This window comes from Chinchilla lanigera, unplaced genomic scaffold (genome assembly GCF_000276665.1).
Source record: "Chinchilla lanigera isolate Chin_1 unplaced genomic scaffold, ChiLan1.0 scaffold00145, whole genome shotgun sequence".
Classification (NCBI taxonomy): Eukaryota; Metazoa; Chordata; class Mammalia; order Rodentia; family Chinchillidae; genus Chinchilla; species Chinchilla lanigera.
In genome coordinates, this window is record NW_004955546.1 from 839,498 (window position 1) to 861,865 (window position 22,368).

The 22,368-nt window shown below is 36.8% G+C and overlaps 1 protein-coding gene across 7 annotated transcripts in view; it reads left to right on the forward strand.

Annotated features, from left to right (window-relative positions):
• Positions 1-22,368, forward strand: part of Ankrd30a (ankyrin repeat domain 30A) — a 91,844-nt gene that overhangs the window by 41,053 nt on the left and 28,423 nt on the right. For 6 of the 7 annotated variants that reach the window (XM_013508375.1, XM_013508378.1, XM_013508377.1 and 3 more), the window contains 7 exons: positions 2,547-2,717; positions 4,437-4,470; positions 4,746-4,887; positions 15,621-15,834; positions 18,083-18,266; positions 19,171-19,308; positions 20,753-21,703. In XM_013508375.1, the coding sequence (XP_013363829.1) occupies positions 2,547-2,717; positions 4,437-4,470; positions 4,746-4,887; positions 15,621-15,834; positions 18,083-18,266; positions 19,171-19,308; positions 20,753-21,703 (1,834 nt within the window). The remainder of the gene's footprint in view (positions 1-2,546; positions 2,718-4,436; positions 4,471-4,745; positions 4,888-15,620; positions 15,835-18,082; positions 18,267-19,170; positions 19,309-20,752; positions 21,704-22,368) is intronic. The other variant, XM_013508376.1, reaches the window with a different exon arrangement.

The window sequence follows — 22,368 nt, forward strand, 5'->3', positions numbered from 1 at the left end:
AGCATCCAGCCGTTGGATAATAATCATTCATTGTGATTATTTCACAAAGTATATTTAAACCATTTAGTTTAATGATACATCGTTAGCAGATTTTGTTGTAATATTTGTAAAACGTGCGAAGTTGCAAAAGGAAGTTGTATGCTACACTCACCTAGTATGCAAGAAGACTTGGGGGTCCATCCCCAGTACCACAAAAAAAGAAAATTTATTCATAAAAATAGGTAATAGGCTGGATTTACTCCACATGCTCTGATTCACTGACCCTTAAACTAAACCCAAGTTTGCTGCTTATGCAGTCTTTTAAATGTGCTCTTCATGTATGTTGTCATCCTTTTTAAAGATAATACCTTTTCTTTTTAAAGATAATGCACTCCACTGTATTTTTCAAGAGTGATTCTATGTATAACTCATAAAATTCAGTTTATAAAATAAGATTGCTTTATTTCTCTATTTTAGTTTCCTTCCTCAAACATACTGTATATTTTGCCCGTCCTATTTATTGTTACTGAGTATTTATTTTACTCACATAAGTAGAATTTGTGTCTGTTCATTATGGTATCATCAATGCCTAGAAAGGAGCCTGGCATACAGTAAGTAGCTACTCAGTATTTACTTAGTGAGTGAATGGAGTTTACTCTGTGTGTATTATTTTAAACAGCAGATTAATTTCTCACTTATAAAAATGTGACTTGGGAAACAGGCAGGAGGATTGCAAATTTGAATCTCACTTTGGAAGCTGAGCAAGACCTTGTCTCAAAATAAAAAAGGACGGGAAGTATAGCTCAGTGGTACCACACTCTTGGGTTCAATCCCCAGTATTAGAAAAAAGTTTCATGTAAGTTCATTCTGACAGTTTCACCTGAAAAATCCATACATTTTTTACATTATTTGCTTTAATAAATTACATACTCTATATTAATATTTTTCCATTTAGGAAAAAGTTTCAATATTGTGATTACTCATTCTTTTAGGATAGTTTCACTTATAACAAAATGGATTAAAAGAATTGCTGGCTTCATTTGTATTTTATTAAGAAAAATAAAACATGAAGGTTGTAAACTTAATGGGCTTAAAAAAAAGATGGTGGCCACAGGACTAAAACTTTCAATAACTGAAATTAAGAGACAAAATTAATTGCAGTGTATGCTTCCTGTGGAAAGAGAGCTATGCTGGTTGGGCACAGTCTTTTATAACACAGTTGCCTGAGTCATACCTCAGTTCATGAATGTGATTCTTTCTGTGATTCTGCTCGCAAACCAAGTTGGGTGAGAACAGAATAAATGCAATGGTTAAGCCGGGCATGATGACACACACCTATAATCCCAGCACTCGGGAGGCCAAGGCAGCAGGATTGCTGTGAGCCTGAGACCAGTTTGGGCTACCTAAGTGAGTTGTAACCTTATTTGTGAACTTTGGCTCAAGAGGAATTGTTTAACAATTGCTCTTTGGAATGTCTTCCCCACCCCATCCCACACGCATTTATTTAGATTTTTAGTCTTAACAGCAAGAATTATTTATATAACTTTTTTGTAAATAGTTGGTTTTGATTGTGGTACTTTTAGGGGCTCATGCTCATCTAACAACATAATATTCTGTGGGAAATTTCACTCTTTTTGTAAATTTGTGTAAGTGTGGTAGTGTTATCACATAGCTGTTTCATGTGTTTATTTCATAAAAAAGAATTACAGTGATCCAGTGGTAAATCCAACCTTTTATATTAGGATTAGGTACTAGACTAAAAGTATACAAAAGCTATACAACCTTTTATTTTCAAACAAAATCAGTGCTATTTAGAATGTTCCTTTGGTAAACTTAAATATAATGACATATGGGTATTTTAAAGTAAGGCTTTGTCCTCAAGATATTCCCCAATTTCTCGTTTGGTACTCTCATGAGATTTTTAAAACTTCATTTAAATTTAACTGTTATATTTAAAAACAAAACCAGATGTAGCACAGATGTAGTCACTTCCATGCCTAGGAGGCCTTTGGTGCAGTGTGCAGGGTCAGTGGGCTGTAGCACTCATCTTTTCCCTCCTGCTTCCTTTCAAGCTCCTGGGAAACACCTAGATGCCCTGTACCTCATCTTTGTCTCAGATCCTGTTCTCTAAGTAGAATGGTTTTCCGCTACTTTCTGCCTGGTGACCTCCTCCCTTATATTTTACCTCTTTTGTAAATTCTTCTTGTGCTCAGATACAATTTTTCATTTGTCAACTCTTACAGATCACATTGATTTGTATCTTTACTTAGGTTTTTGTGAAGCAGGGAATATGTGTCTCCTTGTTTTTAGCTGGTACTTCATAACTAATTATGATTTTGTGTGTGTGTGTATGTGTGTGTGTGTGTGTATACTGGGAATCAAACTCAGGACCTTGCACTTACCAGACAGGCACTGTGCTGCTGAGCCCTATCCCCGGCCCTTAATTTGTAGTTGAAAGTAAATTAATATTGAGAAGTGTTGACACTTTTCCAAAATTGCTTTTTAAAAAATTCTGTCAGTAGACTAATTAAAAAACATTGGTTTTTTTAAATGGCTTTTTTTAAAAGCAGTGAGCCTGTCTTGCCTTTGAGGAAAGTAAAGAAGAATGAAAATGAACAGTGGAGCTCCACAGAATCTGTGACTTCCCCAGTGTTTCAGCCGGCCGGTTCCCTTGCTGGTGGTCTACTACAAGTGAAGAGCGGTTGCAAGTTACATGACAGAGATGAAGATGAAGGAAGGTAAAATATCTGTAACTATTTTATTTTCCTTTAAAGGAATGTTAGCAGGAATTACTTTTTCTGGAAATTAAACAGAACAATGTAGTCGACAGGGAAAGCAAGAGAATACCCAGCTACATTGTTGCTGCTGAAAGGTTTGTTAAGATGAGGACAAATGAATGTGACTAGGAACAGTTTCAGGAGTTGTCACACAGGAAACTGACTGCTGTGGATGAGTGCAGACAACGCCTCAGATAACTTTTACTGGGAAAGGCAGGGAAGTAGGTGTTACAGAGCAATGTGGCGTTTAAGAGTTTTTTCTCTCTTAACAAGAGTCTGCTTGCATACTACTAGAAATGACCTAGTACAGAAAGACATGTTTATTCATTTTAATTTTAAAAATATTTGCAAGATTCAGAAATTATTTTGGTTATGTCTGCAGCCATACCACCCTGAACATGCCCAATCTCATCAGAAATTATTATGGTTATAACCAAAAATATATGATAATATGGATTAACACATTCACAATGGAACCATACATGTGTGTCTGTCCAGTGCTGCCCAATAGGGCAGTAATGCATGTAACACACCAGTGGTTCAAGCTGGTGGGAAATGTCACAACATACAGTATACTCCCATGATGTCACAGTTCAGAGTTCCCAGCCTCACTCTTTCACAGATTTTTCCTTAGAACCTAACTAATAATTTTTCATGGAATCCCTCACAACTTCACAGAATCCACAAGTATCCTCCACAACTTTTTTTTGGCAGGAGGTTTGCAAATAGCCAATCTAAGAGTGTTATTCAGTTCTTCTTGATGCTAATTGGTTGCTGCCCTGTAACCCTTCTCTGCATTATAACAGGTTGATATACTGCATGTAGCTGTCTCCATTGTTCTTGGATATGTTCTTCTTAAACCCTAAGATGCTGTCAAAATGCCTTATACCTCCTAAGTTTTTGTTAATGCAGTATATTACATAATTGCAGGACACATAGCATATTTAGGGTTTAAACTATAAAAACAAGCATTTTTAAGCATTTTTCTGACCATATCTGAAATTTGTGGTTTTTCACAATTGCAAGTGCTCTGGGAACATAACCCCTGCAAATTTCGGGGGTCCCTTGTACTGTGAAATGTTCCTAGGTTTAAATTCTTACCAGTTTGAACCTGGGCAAATTACTTGGCCTATCTTCACCAAGTTTATTCTGTTATAAAATATTATGTTACCTACCTCACAGAATTGTGTTTAACACATATACAGTGCTTGGAATAATGCCTAGAAGTTACACAGTAGGCCCTGAAAAGTTAGCTCCTATCATCATTAAAAAAGGGTTTCCTTGATATAGGGACCTAAGAAATGTTTTCTAAATGGGTTTTAGTGCCTATAAAAATTTGGTTTGGGTTTTATTAAAAATGATGGTTAAAAAATGGTATTTTTTTCTATCAATGTAACAGTTTTCTTCTATTTTTCTGTAAGAAAGTTTGATCGAAATTTAATTATTTGTTATAATATTATTAGTAGTAGTATTCTTTGTCCCAAAAGTGTTACCTTTTAGAGTTGAATTCCCCTTCTAGAAAATTATATTTTAAATAGCCTGTAAACTTTATGAGCAGGAGAAATGAATTACAAATGCTGAAATTTTGTGTACAAAGATAATAGTTTTATGTATTTGTGTTTTATATATTTACTATTTGCCTGAAGAAATTATATGGTTTTGTTTTGTTTTGTTTTTTAGGTCCACAAAGAAAACATCTAATGAAAAAAACAAGGTATTGTAAAAAATAATCTGAAGTAGTATATTATTGAAAATATAACATGAAAGGTAAAGTGATACATTATAATAATACACAAATACAATTAAAAGAAACATAAAAAGTAAAGTGGAAAAATAGAGAATCTATTGACACTTACTTCAAAAAAATTGTGAAGAAACCGTAGTCAGTACTTGTGTTTCTCCTTAAATAAGAAGATATTTACTACTTCTGTATTTTTAGTATATGGTATAAATATTTTGGGGACATTTTGAAATAATATTATTTTATAGGTCAAAAAGAAGAAAAATACTGTGGACGACCTTGATGACTTATCCCAGTCATCTGAAACACCCTCAGAGGATAGTGAGTTGCCTTACCCTAAGTATGAGAATATTTTGCTGCTATTTGAACAACTGAGAATGGAGTGCAAAGGTAGGACCAGTACGAAAACGCAAGGCATTCCAGTGGATGTTGTGGTAGTGGGTGTCCCCATTGCTTAGCAATGTGCCATCGAGCATAGATGTGTTACATTGCTATTAATGCTGAACCACGCTTCATATTAGCATACGATGAGAGATATTGTACACTCCAGCCTCAGAGCACTCAGATATTGTACACTCAGCCTCTCTTAGTGTGAGTGGCATTCCCAGGCTTTTTGTTAACTGCTTCTCTCCTGTGCCTTGATCATTATCAAGTTGGCAAGCCATAATCTCTGCCTGGAATACTCTAATTAGATCTGTTTCCTTGTAACCCACCTCCTAAAACCAAGGTCTACTCTGTAACCATAACTGTGTATTTTTGAAGACTTAGACCCAATTGTGTTAACCTCTTGCTGAAAACCTATCATTTCTCCTTACTGTAAGGTTAAAGATTTCACTCCTCCATCTTCATCCTTCAGCACTATGGCTTAGCTACTGGGTTATATGTTCTTTGTTTTCAGTAGCTGTGGAGGGTACTGATGACCCTCACATATATAAAGTGTATAATTTGATAAGTTTTGACACGTTAAACACATTTAATCACTACAATCAAGGTAGCAAGTCAATCACCCACCAAAACCTTTTAATGCCCCTTTGTTTTCCATTATTGAGAAACTGCCAAATTGTTTTGCAGAGTGTTTTTACCACCTTCCATACCCAACATTGGTGTATGAAAGTTCTAGTTCCTCTATATCTTCACGAACACATAGTATTGCCTCTGTGTGTCTGTGTATGTGTGTAGCCATTCTAATAGGTGTGTAATGAACCTTTTGACTTTTGAACAAAATACATGTTTATATTGGTTGCATTTAATTTTCTCAGTAATATTTTGTAGTTTTTAGTGTTTAAACTTTTCCATATTTTATCAGATTTATCTGTATTTCAGGTATTTTGATACAAGTATAAACTTTTAAAAAATACTTCTATTTTAATTAGTACATATAATTATATAGAATAATGGACTTCATTTGTCATATCCATACATGGGATATAATGTACTTTAATCATTTCCACCTTCATATTATCCCACCCCTTAATGCGATGATCTCCGTCCATTTTCTTGCAAGTGACATGATTTTGTTCTTTATAGTTGAATAATATTCCATATTTTTAAATCCATTTTTTGGTTTATGGGTACCTAAGTTTATACCATAACTTGGGTATTATGAATTGTGTCACAATAAATATGGGTGTGCAGTTATCTTCATAATATGCAGAGTTTTAATTCTTTCAGGTGTGTATGGAGGAATGGCACCGATGGATCAAATGGTAGCCCTGTTTTTAGTTTTTTGTTTAAATTATGGTCTGAGTACAGTAGGTGATTCACATTCTCCAAGCCTGCTTTGTATAGTAGGTGGTGACTCATATTTAGTGAAGCCATAAAACCGTCAAAACTGTTTCACATGGAGACCAAGTACCCTGCATTAAAAGATAAGTCTTGGGGGTTTTCAAAAGAAAACAATGTGAATGTGAAAAGAAACAGTTATTGAAGATCATCGCTTCATCAAATGTGTCTAACCTGAGAGCATCATTCTCAGAGTAGATAACCACATTGTTAAGCTAAGAAGCCCTTTAATGTTGATGGAGAGTTGATCCTGCCTCTTTCTAAAGACACTTACTGTAAACTTTTGGGAGACAGTGCAGTTCAAAAGGTGGCATGTGTTCCTCTTTCAGCTAGTAGACAAAATGATAAAAACCAGGGATACGAGGCACAACTGTTAAGAGAGGATTAATAGGTCACCATGGTGCAAAACCCAGGTTGATGAGTCTACTGATGTTGATAACCAGGCAACAAGGTTGTTTTTGTGGGATATATTTCTCAGGAGTATGTCCAAGAGGTTATGTTATATATGCTTTGCTTGCCAACCAACACCACAGCTGCAGAACTGTTCAAGTCTTTGAATGATTATCTATCTGGAAAATTCAGTTGGTCATTTTGTGTCATTGTATGCACAGACAGAACAGCTGCTATGATGGGGCGTCTTTCTGGTTTCACAACTGGAGTCAGAGGCTACTTCTGAATGTGAGACTACACACTGTGTCGTCCATAGAGATGCTGGCTAGCTCAAAATGCCACCTGCACTTAATGTTCTGCGGAATATGATTAAAAATATCAACCACGTTAAAACACATGGCCTTAACGCATGTCTGTTTTGTATAGCTCTGTGAGGAGATGGACACAGAGCACACGGGTCCACTTACATAGAAGTATGATGGCTTTCTAAAGGAGGTCGCTGGCCAGACTTTTTGAGTTATGAGAGCAGCTCCAGAGATTTCTTGTAGAAAAACAGTCACCAATAGCATCAAACTTCAGAGACACAGAATGGGTCACAAAACCTGCTTGCTCATGTGGCATAGTCCACCTACTTCATGACTCAGTCTGTCACTTCAGAGGGAAATGACAGAAGAGATTGATCATGGATGAATGGGGGCACTGGCGGTGATAAATGCCTCCGTCTCGATGCTGAAGAGAAACAGTTACTGTGAGCCAGGGGCAGAACAAAAGCCTGATGTAGGTGATACACAAAAAGACAACCCACCTGGCCTAAAGTCCAATGGGAGAAAGGAAACCAGTCCACACCTAGACCACACTATCCCAGCTGCCACCCCAGATCCTGGGTGCCCACACCACTGGGAAAGAGACAAGCTGACTGGGGAAGGGAGCTAGCTGGCCTTTCAGAGCCAGTCCAGTGTATTAAAGCCATGGTCAAATTGTCTTCTCCATTAGGCATGAGAAGGGTAACTCCAACCAGGGACTCAAAAACAGCTGAAAACAGAACAAGGCAAAATTTTATGGTGAACCTGTGGAACACTGAAACAATCCAAAGAGGGCAGTTTATTGCAATCAGTGCTCATGTTAGAAAAGCAGTGAGCTGAAATAACCTAATGATGAACCTTAAGATACCCAAAAAATAACAATAGTCCAAACCTAGTTTAAAAAGGGAAATCATAAAGATCAGAGCAAAAATTAACAAAATTGAGACAAAAAGAACCAACAAAGTGATGAGCTGTTTCTTTGAAAGAATAAACAAAATAGATAATCCCTTGCTGAACTTACCAAAAGGAGGAGAAAAGACTCACACCAATGCAGTTAGCAATAAAATCACAGTATTACTGAATTCTGCAGTTCTATAGACTCTTCCAGATCCTTGGTGTCCTGAACGAAGAATCAGACAAGATACACAAAAAAGATAGTGAAGCCTAACATTTATTAAAGATAAGAAAAGAAGTATGCTGTGCAGAGTAAGAGCAGGCCACTGAGAGAGTTTACAGCAGCCACAAGGTTAATGACAGAGAGTTTTGTATTCCTCATTCTTCAAGCTGGGAGTAGTGGCGCATGCCTGTAACAATTTGACCATGGCTTTAAAGCACTCGGGAAGCTGAGGTAGGAGGATTGTTGCGAGTTCAAGACCAACCTGGGCTACAAACTGAGCTCAAGGCCAGCTTGAACTGCAGAGCAAGACCCTGTCTCAAAACGACAAGGTGACATCAGATGTAGGCCAGCCTATCAAAAACCAGCTTGATGCTGCACCAGAAGAATTGAAGATAGCACTTTCTCATTGGTCCCAGGTGTAGGCCTTGGAAACTATATTCTGTGCATGTGTCCTGGATCTCTGTAACTGACAGGTCATGCCCACTAGCTCAACCAGATGGCCATGCAGCAGTCTTCTATTTCAAGAACAGACACAACCAAAATCGAGAGGATCGCTAATAACTACTATGAAAAATTGTACTCCAACAAATTGGAAACTCTTGAAGAAGTGGAGAGATTGCTAGAAACATACAAAAGTACCAAAACTGCACCAAGAAGACAGATTATTGCTAATAGAATAAAATAGAATGCAACAAATCATCAAAAAGATCATGCATCATGAACAAGTAGGTTTCATTCTAGGGATGCAAGAATGGCTCAACATTTGCAAATCAATAAATGTAATTCACCACATAAAGAGAAGGCAGGACAAAACCACATGATCAATCAATAGATGCAGAAAAAACTTTTGATAAAATCCAACACCCATTCATGATAGAACAATTCTAAACAATGACAATGAAATTTAGGATAAATGTCATTGACTCCTTAATGAACATAGATGCAAAAATCCTCAATAAGATAGAATGCAACAAGTTAGAATGTAGTGGAGTAGCTTTGCACAGTGGCAGTATCATAGCCAATGACATTTATTATCAGAAAATGGAAAGATACCCCTTGTTCCTGGGTGGGCAGAACCACTATTATCAAAATGACCAGACTTCTAAAACTGACATGCAGACTTAGTATACTACTAGGGGCTGGGGATTTAGCTCAACGGCACAGCGCTTGCCTGGCAAGCACAAGGTCGTGAGTTCGATTCCTGGGACTGGAAAAAAACAAACAAAAAAAGATTTAGTATACTACTAGTCAAAATACCAATAGCATTTTTCACACAACCAGAGAAAACCATCCTAACATTCATGTGGAACAAAAAGAGGCCCAGAGTAGCAAAAGTGATCCTGGACAACAAGAGACAGGAGATACCACAATCCCAGACTTTGAGTTAAGAAAGAATGGCAGTCATCAAGAAATCAAATAATATCGAATGCTGGTGAGACTGTGGTGAAACGCGAACCCTGTTACATTGCTGGTGGGAATATAAATTAGTACAACCCTTATGGAAATCAGTACGGAGATTCCTCAAAAAACTAAAAATGGAAACTACATTTGACCCAGCCATTCTCCTTCTAAGCATCTTCCCGAAAGAGTTAAAGATATCATAGCCATACATGCATACCAATGTTTATAATGGCACAATTCATAATAAATAACTCTCGGAAGCAGCCTGTGTCTCCATCAACAAACAAATGGATAAAGAACGTTTGGTATTTATACAAGATAGAATACTACTTAGACACATTATAAAGAAAGATAAGTTTGAGTCATTTGGAAAATGAATGCAACCTGAAAACAATGTTAGGTGAAACAAATCAGACATGTAAGCTTAAATGCAGTACGGTTTCTCTCATATGAGAAATCCAAAGTGTAAATAAAGAGCAAAATAAAAGGTAGATGTAAGGAAATAAGGAGATAGGTCTTTCGCAAATGGGAATGGGACCAAGGGATGGATTGAGGGGGGAGGAGAGGAAGCAGAAATCAAAAGAATTAAGATATACATGTACCAACTATCTACAGTGAATGCAAGCATTATGTAATGCAAGTGTGAACTTAAAAAATGAAAATGGGGGCAGACATGATGGTACATGCCTGTAATCCCAGCACTCAGGAAGCTGAGGCAGGAGGATTGCTGCAAGTTCAAGGCCAGCCTGGGCTGCATAGCAAGACCTTGTCTCCAAAAAAAAGGAAAGAAGAAAGTGGGGGAAACAGATCAAGAGATGGAAAGAGAGAGCAGGGAGGGTAAGAGAAGGGGAATAGAAATAAGATCTACTAAGTACAGGTACCTACTCCCTAAGACGACTGTTGCACTATATACTGCAAACATGGACTAATTACCAGTAATAAGAAAAAAACTGTATATTGAGGTTGGCTGATAAAGTGGCTGGCATTCAAAGGCAAACTCAAATTATGTGGGCAATAGGTGAACGCTGGGATTTTTTTTTTTTTTTTGGTTTTTGGTTTTTGACCGGTACTGGGAACCGAACTCACGACCTTGCGCTTGCCAGGCAGGCACTTTTTGCCACTGAGCTAAATCCCCAGCCCCCTACACTGGGATTTTTGACATGTTTAAAATGTTATTAGAGATTCCAAAAGAGATTGAGCCAGGGTATTTATCCCGGCTGAAGCATGATCACCTATCTCAGGCATTAAAAGAGTCTGAGCGTTATTTCTCAACCACAGAAGAGCCCTAGACTTGGAAGGAGTGGATCTGCAAACCACTCGTGAATCAGCTAGGTGAATCAACTTTGTGCGTGCAAGATGATCAGTTATTTGAAATCACAACTGTTGCTAGCCTAAAAAGGATGTTTGAGACAAGTTTCAAATTTCCATGCGTTCTGCATTCAGGTTGAGGTGGACTATCCTGAGACTTCCGCAAAGCACTGAAAATCCTGCTTCCCTCTCCAGCATCCTATCTTCATGAAACAGAACAAAACAAACAAAAATGAAAACAAAGCAAACCCTCAAAAAAATCTAGTTTTGTTTTTCATTTCTATTGTGGTCTGTCATACTGTTTTCTAATTTTGTATATTTTTTCAAGATACCTGTAGATTTTTTCTTCCTGCTTTTTATTCCCTTTCCTGCAAGCTTTGCTTTCTTTCCTTCTCATTCTTCTGTCTCTTCCTTCCTGTCTTTCCATTTATTTTCTTATGTATTTAGAATTGAAGGCCTTTACACTGAGCTATATCCTTGGCCCCTTTTCCTTTTAAGAATACACTTTAGTATGAATTTGACTCTCATTAATGCCTATTTTTTAAGCCTATTGCGTACTACTATTTCTGTTTGTCATTTTTGGTTAATGGAACTGCTTTTCAGTTGTCAGTATTTCTGGTAGTTATTTTCTCCTCTCAAACCTGTGCTGAGGATTGAACCTAGCACTTAAACATGTTGAGAGGCTGCTCTGGCACTGAGACAGACCCACAACCTCAGGTGCATCCTCAAGAACACAACTGCTTATAAGACTCACATACTAGTGGAAGAGATATCCATTCCAATAGATGTGCCAATCTCAGAATATAAACATAAGGAACATGGAAGAACAAGGCAACAAGATGCCTCCAAAAATTTACAATTCCTCAGTAACTGAATCCATGGATACTGAAGTGGATGAACGGGACAGAGAATTCCAAACAATGTCAGAATAATCTGTGAATTCAAAGAAGATGCAAACAACTGAATGAACTAAGGAAGGTAATATGAAATATGAAAGACTATTTCAATAAAGAGATACAGATTGTGAAAAAGAACTAAACAAATATTGGAAGTGGACATCTTAGTAAGTCAAAAAATTCAGTTGAAAGTCTCACCAATCAATTAGAACAAACAGAAGAAAGAGAAACTATGAGCAAAATGTACATCTCTGGGACAACATTAAAAGACCAAACAGCCTGGGCATAGTGGTACACGCCTGTAATCCCAGCATTTCAGGAGGCTGAGGAAGGAGGATCACTGTGAGTTTGAGGCCAGCCCAGGCTACATAATGGCACAGACAACTCTGTGGACTTCTGCCTGCAGGCACCCTGGCTGGTGTGGCCTTTTGGGGCAGGAGCTGAGAAGGAACATACTACATTGTCACGGCAGCCCACACCCTCCCTATAATAGGCAGATTCCAATACTAGAAATCTGGCAAAGAAAGGTCTGTAATTTAAATACACACTCAAGCTGTGGGAGGCTGGGACACGAGCATTGCAAGTTCTCATGTAGTCAGTGATTTAGCAAGACCTTGTTTCAGGAAAAAGGGGGTGGGAGGCAGATGCTGTAGATATAACTCACTGTAAAAGTCCTGGGTTCAATCTTCTAGTTGATGTTTACCTTTGATGTTGGTTTGGTCCCTTGGGCTTCTATAACCAGATACCATAGACAAGCTAACAAATTTGTTTCCCATAATTCCGGAAACTGGGAAGCGTAAAATCAAGGCAGGAGCATATTAGATGTGGGTGAGGGCCCTTCCTGGTACATAGGTGGCCACCTTTTTTCCCTGTGTCCTCACAAGGCAGCACTGTAGGGCCTCTTTTTTTCCTTTTCTTTTTTATTAAATTTATTGGTACAATTTAGATATACATAATGATCACATTCATCATAGGGAATTTGTACCTGTATATGTTGTACCTCAATTCCTCTTTTTGTACCCCAATCCCCTCCCCTTCCTTCAACCCCTACTTCCCTCCTTATTTACAAAGTTTTGTCTCCATTTTACCTTTCTTTTTTGTTTTTTTTCTTTTCCCTTCCTTTTCCCCCTCCTCCCTCCCCCCTCCCTAGTTCCTCTTTCCTTTTGAACAGTTTCTTCCCAATTCACAGTATCTGTTGTACATTTTGGACCTTATTTACTCTTTCAGTTTCTCACACCAGCGAGACAGTGTGATATTTACACATGTGTTTCTGATTTGGTTTTTTTGTTTGTTTTTGTTTTTCTCCGGTACCGGGAATCAAACTCATGACCTCGCGCTTGCCAGGCAGGCACTGTGCCGCTGAGCTAAATCCCCAGCCCCCTGGTTTCTGATTTGTGAAGAGCACTAATCCCAATCCTGAAGGCTGTGCCCCGATGCCTAATTACCTTCAAAGGCCATACTTCTGATGACCTTCGTGATCGGATTTCAACAAAAGAATTTTGATGAGACACAAACTATAGAAAATATTATTTCCTTTCTTCTGCTTTCTTTTGGTTTAATTTCCTCATTTTTAGTGCTTTAAAGTGGAAGTTAGGACATTGGTTCCAGGCCCTTCAGATAGAAAGATTCATTGCTAAAAATTCTCATGTAATTTCAGCTGCATTCTACAGATTTTGGTGTCTTGTATTTTTTTGTTGTTGTTGTTCAGTTCAAAATATTTCCTAGTTTCTGTTACCTCTTTGACACAGTTACTCAGTTATGTGTTACTTAAGTTTCCATGAGTTACTTAAGTAGATGATTATTTTCCAGGCATATTTTTGTTATTGATTTCTTATTTGATTGTTTTGTGATTAGGGACATGTTTTGCATGGATTAAATCATTTTTACCTAATCCTTTGTAATACAGTCTTAAGAGTATGTTCTCTTTTATAAGAATGGTGGTGTTCAGGTCTACTCTATTCTGCTTGTCTACCTACTTGTCCTCTAATTTATTGAATAAGGGGTATTCAAATCTCAGATTGTACTTGTGAACTGGCCTATTACTTTTTTGCAGTTCTATCAGTTGTGCCCTTGAGTGTTTTTGTAGCTGTTACTGGGCACATAAACGTTCAGGATTATATACTTCTTGATTAATTGAACTCTTTACCATTATGAAATGACCTAACTTATTACATAGAAGAGAATTTTACTATGAGAAGTCTACTTTGGTATTGATATAGCCATTTCTGCTTAGCCTTCTTTTGTCAAATATTAGTGTAGTATTTTTGTGTCTTTTTAACCAATTTATGTCTTTCAAGTCTATTTCTCGTAAGCATCATACTTTTTATCATACTGACAACTTGCCTCTTAATTGAATTTTCTAGACCATTTTCATTTAACATGAAGTGCCAACCCCTATGCAGTCAAAATCTGTGTATATATTTTGACTCTCCAGAAATTTAACTACTAATACCTACTGTTAAACAGAAGCCTTACCAATAACATACACAGTTGATTAATGCAAATTTTTACATGTTACAAAGTATTACATATGGTGAAAAGTGCATAAGAATTGTAAGAGATCACTTTTTACTATGACATTTTCATGGTGAGATAAACTTCTCATGTGGAGAGATTAACACTCTGGCCTCACAAGTGGATGCTCTAACCATGGGCTTGCCACAGTAGCTACAGGAGGTGTCTCCGAAGTGATAGGTCTGTGGTCCTATGTCTTTGTGTTGTTTGTTTCTCTTGACTTCACATTGCAGTTTGTGTGCATGAATGTTGGTGGATTTTCACTTTTTCTAATGGATCTGTGTATATTTTATGGTTGTGCAAGATAGACTATTCTCTATATGTATTGCATGCATTTGTGACGTACTTTTTCCTTAACTCTTTCAATATTTCTAGGTTATGTGGTTCCTCTGTAAGGTTTTTCAAGTTACCTGATATCTCCCAATAAAACCTGACCTTGCAGTTCAAGACTGTTTTGTTCAGCGGTCAGCTGTAGGGTTGTCTGCCATGCCATTTGATTGCAGCCAGTTTCCATCTCTATAAGTGCAATTTGGTTTTTTAAAAACGTCTTTTGTGACTCTTCTGTCATTATTTTTGGATACAGTTTAGTTTCTTATAAACAGCTTCATCCTTCCTGGTGTTGATTTTATGATTTGTTAGGTGTATCAGAACAATGTTTAGTCTGTGGTTAATATACCAGTGCTGACACCAGAGCTTTCTGGTTACCCATTGTCCTGTGAATTGTGAGTTTCTCCAGCCTTTGTGGGCGGTTTCCTCTGACCTTTTCAGATGCTTTCTCCGCTGGCTGTGAGGTGGCATCTTGACGTACCCGTACTGTTACTCTGCTCAGTACCGAAGGAGAGAGGACTCTGCAGACCTCTAGGGTTCTTTCCATACTGTCCTTTCCTCTCTGTTGCTCTCCCCTGTGACCTCTGTCTGCCTTGGTTTTATCATACCGGTCTTCATCGCCTCAGCCAGGAAATGTAGTGGACTCCAGTTTGTGTGTTGGGGCAGGGCACTGAGACATTCAGAATGCTTACTTCATTTGATCATGGTTTTCATTGCCTTAAGTCCATTGTCCTGAACATTTGTTTGATGGATTTTTGTCTGCTTTGTTTTGGTTGTTTCAATAGGAATTTAAATTAGTACCTACAACTCCATCTTGGCTAGAAGACAATTGCCAGAGTCTCAGCACGCACTGTAGGCTCTTAAATCTTAAACAGTCATTTTATTTGTCTTTCTTCACTGGATTTTAAGCTAAATAAGAGTAAAAGTCTCCTCTTTATTCTTTATCTGCAGAGCTCAGTAAAATGTGCTCAGTTGTGGGCACACTGTACATATACTCATTCAGTGTATGAATGACTGAATTGGAAATGTAGTCTTTATACACAAAAGTGCTCAATTCATTTCCATCTTGTTTTTTCCCTGATACAGATTCTATTAGTGTATTAAAAATCTGGGATGCCTTACATTCATATAAAACAGTAATAGAACTTAAAAAAGATCAAGATGAACTACTTACAGGAAAAATTAAAAAACTGGAAAATAAGTTGAGGGAACTACAGAAGGAGCTAACGGAAACAAAAGAAGTGAAATCACAGTTAGAACATGAGAAAATACAACGAGAAAGAGAAATTGGCAATTTAAGGTATGTGTCCCTGTTCTAAAGATATGTTTAAACTGCATACTATTGATATGGATGAGAAATTTTGTCGGTGATTTATTGTCTGTCATTTTGCAAGGGAAAAGCTTCTAAGTCAACTTCTGAGAGTGTGACTTCTGGAAATGATAGAGTGGTAACTGTGAAAATACCTAATAATTAAATGCATACTCTTCTAAATAATAATTCTAGTGGCTATAGAAAAATCTCCCTGTTCAGCAAATAGAATTTTAGGGTTTTGTTTTTACATTATAAATAATGCTGCAAAGAACATTGCTTATGTAAATCATTTTCTATATCTTTACTTTGAATACATTCTTAATATAGGATAATGTTACTAGAGTGTAAGAACTTTCTTTAAAAAGTCTTTTTTTTTTTTTTTTTTTGTCTTTTTGAGACAGGGTTTCAATGTGCAGTTCAGGCAGGCCTTGAGCTCACTTTGTAGCCCAGATTAGTCTCAAACACACAACAATCCTACTACCTCAGCCTCCCAAGTGCTGGGATTACAGGCATGTGCCACCACGCCCAGCTAACGTCTTTGATCAGTATTTCTAAAATGTTCTCAAGAAAGTTTATATTAATTTACAGCACCTCCAACAGTAGAAATGGCCACTGTCTTAGTTACTTTTCTTGTTGCTGATACAGAATACCCAGTAATCCAAAGTCACAGGAGGAAAGATTTATTTCAGCTCACAGTTTGGAGAGGTTTCAGTCTATAATAGGCTGGCTCCAAGGCAGGGTGGCATAACAGAGCAGCATCACAGTGGAGAAACAGTCCACAGCAAAGCAGGCCAGGCAGGAAGCAGGAAAACAGTGAAGTAGCAAACAGCAAGACCACATTAACACTCTTTCTGTCCCTTATATTTTACCCAGGCTACCTGCTATAAGTGCAGGGAGCATTCACACCCAGAGTGGAGCACCTTTAATCCTCCCCAGAACTATCCCAAACCAATCAGTGAACTAATTTAGTAACCACACACCATTAATCCCAGCATCACACATTCTAGATCCAGCCCCCTCTGCAAAGGCCCCACCTAGGAGCACGTGAGGCTTTGAGGGGACTTCTAGACACAAGCCATAACAGCCATTTTTCTCAACCTAGAAAAATATTTTTAAAAGTGTAATTTTCTTCCTCTTTCTCCTCCTCTTTCTCTTCCTTCTCCTCTGTTTTACTTTCCTTTCTTCTCCTTTTTTCTTCTTTGTTCTTCTCTCTCATCTTCTTTTGTGGTGCTACAGTTGGAATCCAGGGCCTTGCACATGGTAGACAAGCACTGTACTGCTGAACTAGACCCCTAGCTACAACATGCATGAAATAAAAAGCAAATAGAAGGTGATGCTGGTCAGTTTATCCAACTTCTCTATCATAGATAATATTAATTCATGTTTCTGTATTGAAAGATTATATTACTGTTTTTATTGAGTTACTTAGGTACTATCTTATTCCAAAGGGATCTTTAAATTGTTATAAAATACATAATAGTCAACAAGTAAGTTGAAAGTATCTCCCAAAAATAAACATAAAAGGTATAATAACAGTTATTAGACTCTTGGATTATAATGACATGTTGTGCAAAAATCAGCTGAGGAATAGTCTTACACTATAAATCATTTTAGGGATACTTGTAATATTTCATAAAGATAACATTGTATTTTTAATTTATAAAGAGTGACTTTTTAAAAACCTAGCTAACTTTATGTTTTGAGGAGTAATGACTATGTAAAAAAAGGTGTTTTGCTTTCTGTTTTATTTATCAGTACTGGGGATTAAACCCGGGGAGTGCTGAGCTACATCCCCAGCCTCTTTTCTTTTCTTTCTGTTTTTGAGACAGTCTTCTCAAGTTGCCTGTGCTGGCCTTACACTTGCAATCCTCCCACCTCAGCCTCCCGAGTACCTGAGATTGTAGGCATGCTCCATCATACTCGGCTAAAAAGAGTTTTCAGTTTGTAACTTTACTAATTTCAGAATTCCTTTTCCATAATATTTGCCAGACTTATTAAAAACTGTAATAGTAAGAGAAACTCAACAGAATGTTCTTTCATTACTCCCCTTCAAGTATATGTGTCCTTTGGAAGAGATTAAAGTGAGAGATTTAAAATATGAGAACTAGGAAGGAAAAATATTTGAAAGCATAGAAATTGTATTAGGATAATAAATGAACATATACAGAGCCAGATCGTAAAATGAACTTTTTATTTTCTAACAAAATACATTATAAATAAGTATGTTTAACTGCAGATTTGCCTTAAAACAAGAAGAAGAGAAGAGAAAAAATGTTGATCAGTTTTATGAAAAAATTAAAGAACAGTTAAGAAAAAAGGAAGAACAATACTGTCAAGAAGTTGAAGCAAAACAGCAACTTGAAGTTTCTCTTAGAACACTGGACTTGGAACTGAAGACTGTAAGAAAGAAATTGAATCAGGTAAATTAATCTCTGATAAAAGTGTCATATTTGTGTTTTACCGATATTGTAGTATTTCTTTGATTTAATATATGGTCATGTATTGCTTAACACTGAGAAGAAGATCCAAGACTTGTGTTCTTTGGCAATTTCATTACTACGCAAGCATAAGCAGGAGGCCATGCACACTTAAAACATCAACCGCATCGCTGGGCAGTATAATCTTAAGCTATAGCTGAGGGTGCAGTCCATGGTTGAACGAAACATTGTTATGCACCGTATGACTATATTATTTAGATTGAAAATGAAATATTATCTCACCCTAAAAAAATTACAACATTTATAACTAAAAGTGTTTATTATAAATCTTGACATCTAATAGCTCAGTATGTTTTCTGAATAAAGGAATGAAAGTTGAGTTTAATCGTGAACATAAATGTCAGTTTGGCTATTTTTTGTTAAAGCTAACTAACTTTGAAACTAGTTAAATGTTTCTTCATGAAATTTTATTTTGCAATACTATCTGTGCCTATATTTAATAAATGTTTTTGCTCTTTAACAAATTTTAGCTGTCATTTATGCAATTTAAAATTTGAAGCCACACATGGTGGCACTCACCTGTAATCACAGCACTAGGAGGCTGAGGCAGAAAGATTGCTGTGAGTTCAAATCCAGCCTAGGCTACATAAGCAAGTTCAAGGCCAGCCTCCACAATATAACAAAACTTCTTTTTAAAAGAAAAAAAAGAAAGAAAGAAAAAAAGGAAAGAAAATTTGAGTTGCTCATGTGGAATACAGGTCTTTATGCTTTCATAGACTACTTTTTAACAGGTTTTTTTTTTTTCCTTAAAAGTTCTGCTGTTAAACTTTTAGGTATTTTTCCCCCAAAGGTATGAGTTACAAAACATAATGAAATGTATTTCTAGGTTTTAGAAGAACAAAATGACACTCAGAGGCAACTTTCTCGAGAACAGAATGCCCGAATGTTACAAGACAGGATTCTGGCAAATCGCCTTTGTGAACAAAAGGAGATAGAAATGACACAAGAGAAAATGAGTCCTGAGGTACTTCCTTTAGCCATTTTCAAATGTGTGTGTTTATCTTTGTACATATTTTACAGGTCAACTACAGGCATGTATAGAAAGCACGGATGATTTTTAAACCACTTATGTGTGTACTAAATACAGTATATGTATTTAGGAGGCGGTGCCATTTTTTACTTACTGGATAAAGTAATGTTCTTCATTCACCTCCAGTGGTCTGCAGCCGTCAAGTGGTCAAATTCTCAATGGCCTCACCCCAAGGAAAGGTTTTTAATATTTCCCATAGGCATTAATAGTTTTTCTATGATCTTAAAATCCTTCCCACTAAGTTTTACTCTAGTTTTAGGCAGTGATTTCACCCCATTGGAGTGCTGATGCAGAGGTTTGTTTATTACTGCCACTATTGGGTAAGAGGGAAAAGGGTAGCCAGCAGAGACGCTATTTTAGATGGCATTTCCTACTTTTGAGCATAGTGACAGTGTGGTCCAAGTAAAGATCTGGTGTTTTGTTTCTGTTAAAATAGCTCAGTGTCTTTTCCTGTTTCACATTTACTAGTGTTTCAAACACTGAAAAGGAAACAGAAAGTTACTGCAACAGCACCTTATCTCAGGATTTTCTAAGAGGAGTGCTACACATTTTATCTCATTTACCATAAGCATTTTGAAGTATAAACCTTTTTTATCTTTACATATTTATAATACACAAAAAACTGGTTTGGTGAAAGCATTGAGTGTAGAGTCAGAGATGGGAAATCCTGTAGTTTGCTTATATTTTAACCTCTTCTTTTTAGAAGTAGATAACTAAATGAGTTATTGATGTATGTGGCAGTGATTACTGCAGTGCTTACATTTAGCATTTATCAATAACTAATTCTTTTTTTTTTTGTTTTTTCTCTGGTACCGGGAACCGAACTCACGACCTTGCGCTTGCCAGGCAGGCGCTTTGCCACTGAGCTAAATCCCCAGCCCCTCAATAACTAATTGTTATAACTGGTACAGAAATGTTAGAAAAGTAGACTATGTGATATTTTCAGGAAAAAGGAACTAAAGAACTTTAGAAAATTCCACCTGTTATAATACATGTAGCACTTAGACCCTTAATATGGACTGGCTATATACATTAGATATCAGAGTGTAAACCTAATTTTTAGTGTAATCACATTTTAAAATTTTTTACTTTATATCTTGTATCTGTTATAATTCAGGAAAAGGGTTTTCCAATTCTAAGATTCCTAAGAATTACATTTCTTTTTACAATTATGGATTGTGCCATCCTGTAAATTTTTTAAGCTCTTGGGAACTTATGCTTCTATAAACGTCGATATTTCAATCTAATTTTACTCAGCTGGATATCTATTTATTGTGGGACCTTCAATGTATAAATATACAGGTTATTTAATTTCAGAGGAAATCGCAGAATGTCATTTTACTGAGCACTAGCTAAATGTCTCCTTTGTTTTACTTAGGTTTCTGTTAGTCACGAAGAAGATCTGTTGCATAAAAATCACAGGTTACAGGAGGAACTTGCCATGATTAGACTAGAAATAGATGCAATAAAAAATCTGAACCAAGAAAAAGAAAAGAAATATCTGGAAGATATTGAAATTGCAAATAAAAAGAATGATGACCTCCAGAGGACAATAAAAGTGAATGAGGAAACATTTACAAAAACAATATTCCAGTATAATGGGCAGCTTAATATTCTGACAGTAGAAAATACAATGCTAAATTCTAAACTAGAGAATGAAAAACAAAACAGGGAAAGACTGGAAACAGAAATTGAATCATACCGTTCCAGACTGGCTGCTGCTGTGCATGATTATGATGAAAGTCAGACATCTAAAAGAGAACTAGAACTTGCTTTCCAGAGAGCAAGAGATGAGTGGTTTCGTTTACAGGACAAGATGAATTCTGATATATCTAACCTAAAAGATAACAATGACATCCTTTCCCACCAGCTTTCTAAAGTGGAAAAAAAATTCAATAGCCTAGAAATTGAGCTCCATCATACAAGAGATGCTCTTAGAGAGAAGACTTCAGGTTTAGAACAGGTACAAAGAGACCTAAACCAATCACAGTGTCAAATGAAAGAATTGAAACACATGTATCAGGATGAGCAAGGAAAAGTGAATAAGTACGTGGGAAAGCAGGAATCTATGCTGGAGAGATTATCTCAACTACAAAGTGAAAATACATTGCTTCGACAGCAGTTGGATGATGCTCACAACAAAGCTGACTGTAAAGAAAAGAGAGTAATTAATATCCAAGACCAGTTTCACGAGATTGTGAAAACACTTCAAGGTGAGAGTGAAAAACAAAGCCTCATGCTGGAAGACAGAAATAAAGAGTTACTCCATGAATGCAGTCATTTAAAAGAAAGACTGTGTCAATATGAAAAGGAGAAAGGAGAAAGAGAAGTAAGTATCAAGAAGGGTAAATATTCTTCAAACTTGTGAAGAAAGCTCAAAGTTAATTTCACTATGGGTAAATGTTTAATCTAGTTGAATATAAAAGTATATCATTTATAAATGTACTTCCTGTGTCAGCCCAGAAACACACCTTGTTTGCAGCAAATACAGCTTAGATCTGATTCCCACCAAAGTGTTCCCTGAGGTGATGAGTGTCCCTGACCCCTGACCCAAGCGGCACACATTTGTGCATGTTCTGAGTAGGTACCCTATACCTCAGAAACATGAAAAGTTAAACATTATCATGTCTGGGTTAAATGTTTTTAAAACTTTCAGATTATATAAACTAAATTTGAAATGCGAAAGGAAATAATTAGATCTGAGTCGTGAGGGAGAGTTATTTCTTACTGTTTTTGGTGCTGGGAATTAAACCCAAGACCTTATGCATGTGCTCTACCCTGACTTGTACTCCAGCCCTAAAATAATTTTAATCTTTCTGCTGCTGTATTTTAAGACCATGATAAAGATGATGAATGGAAATGCTCCTAAGATGAGCATTTTAAATTAAATGGGGTAGGGCTGGGGATTTAGCTCAGCGGCAAAAGCGCCTGCCTGGCAAGCGCAAGGTCGTGAGTTCGGTTCCTGGTACCGGAGAAAAACCAAAAAAAAATAAA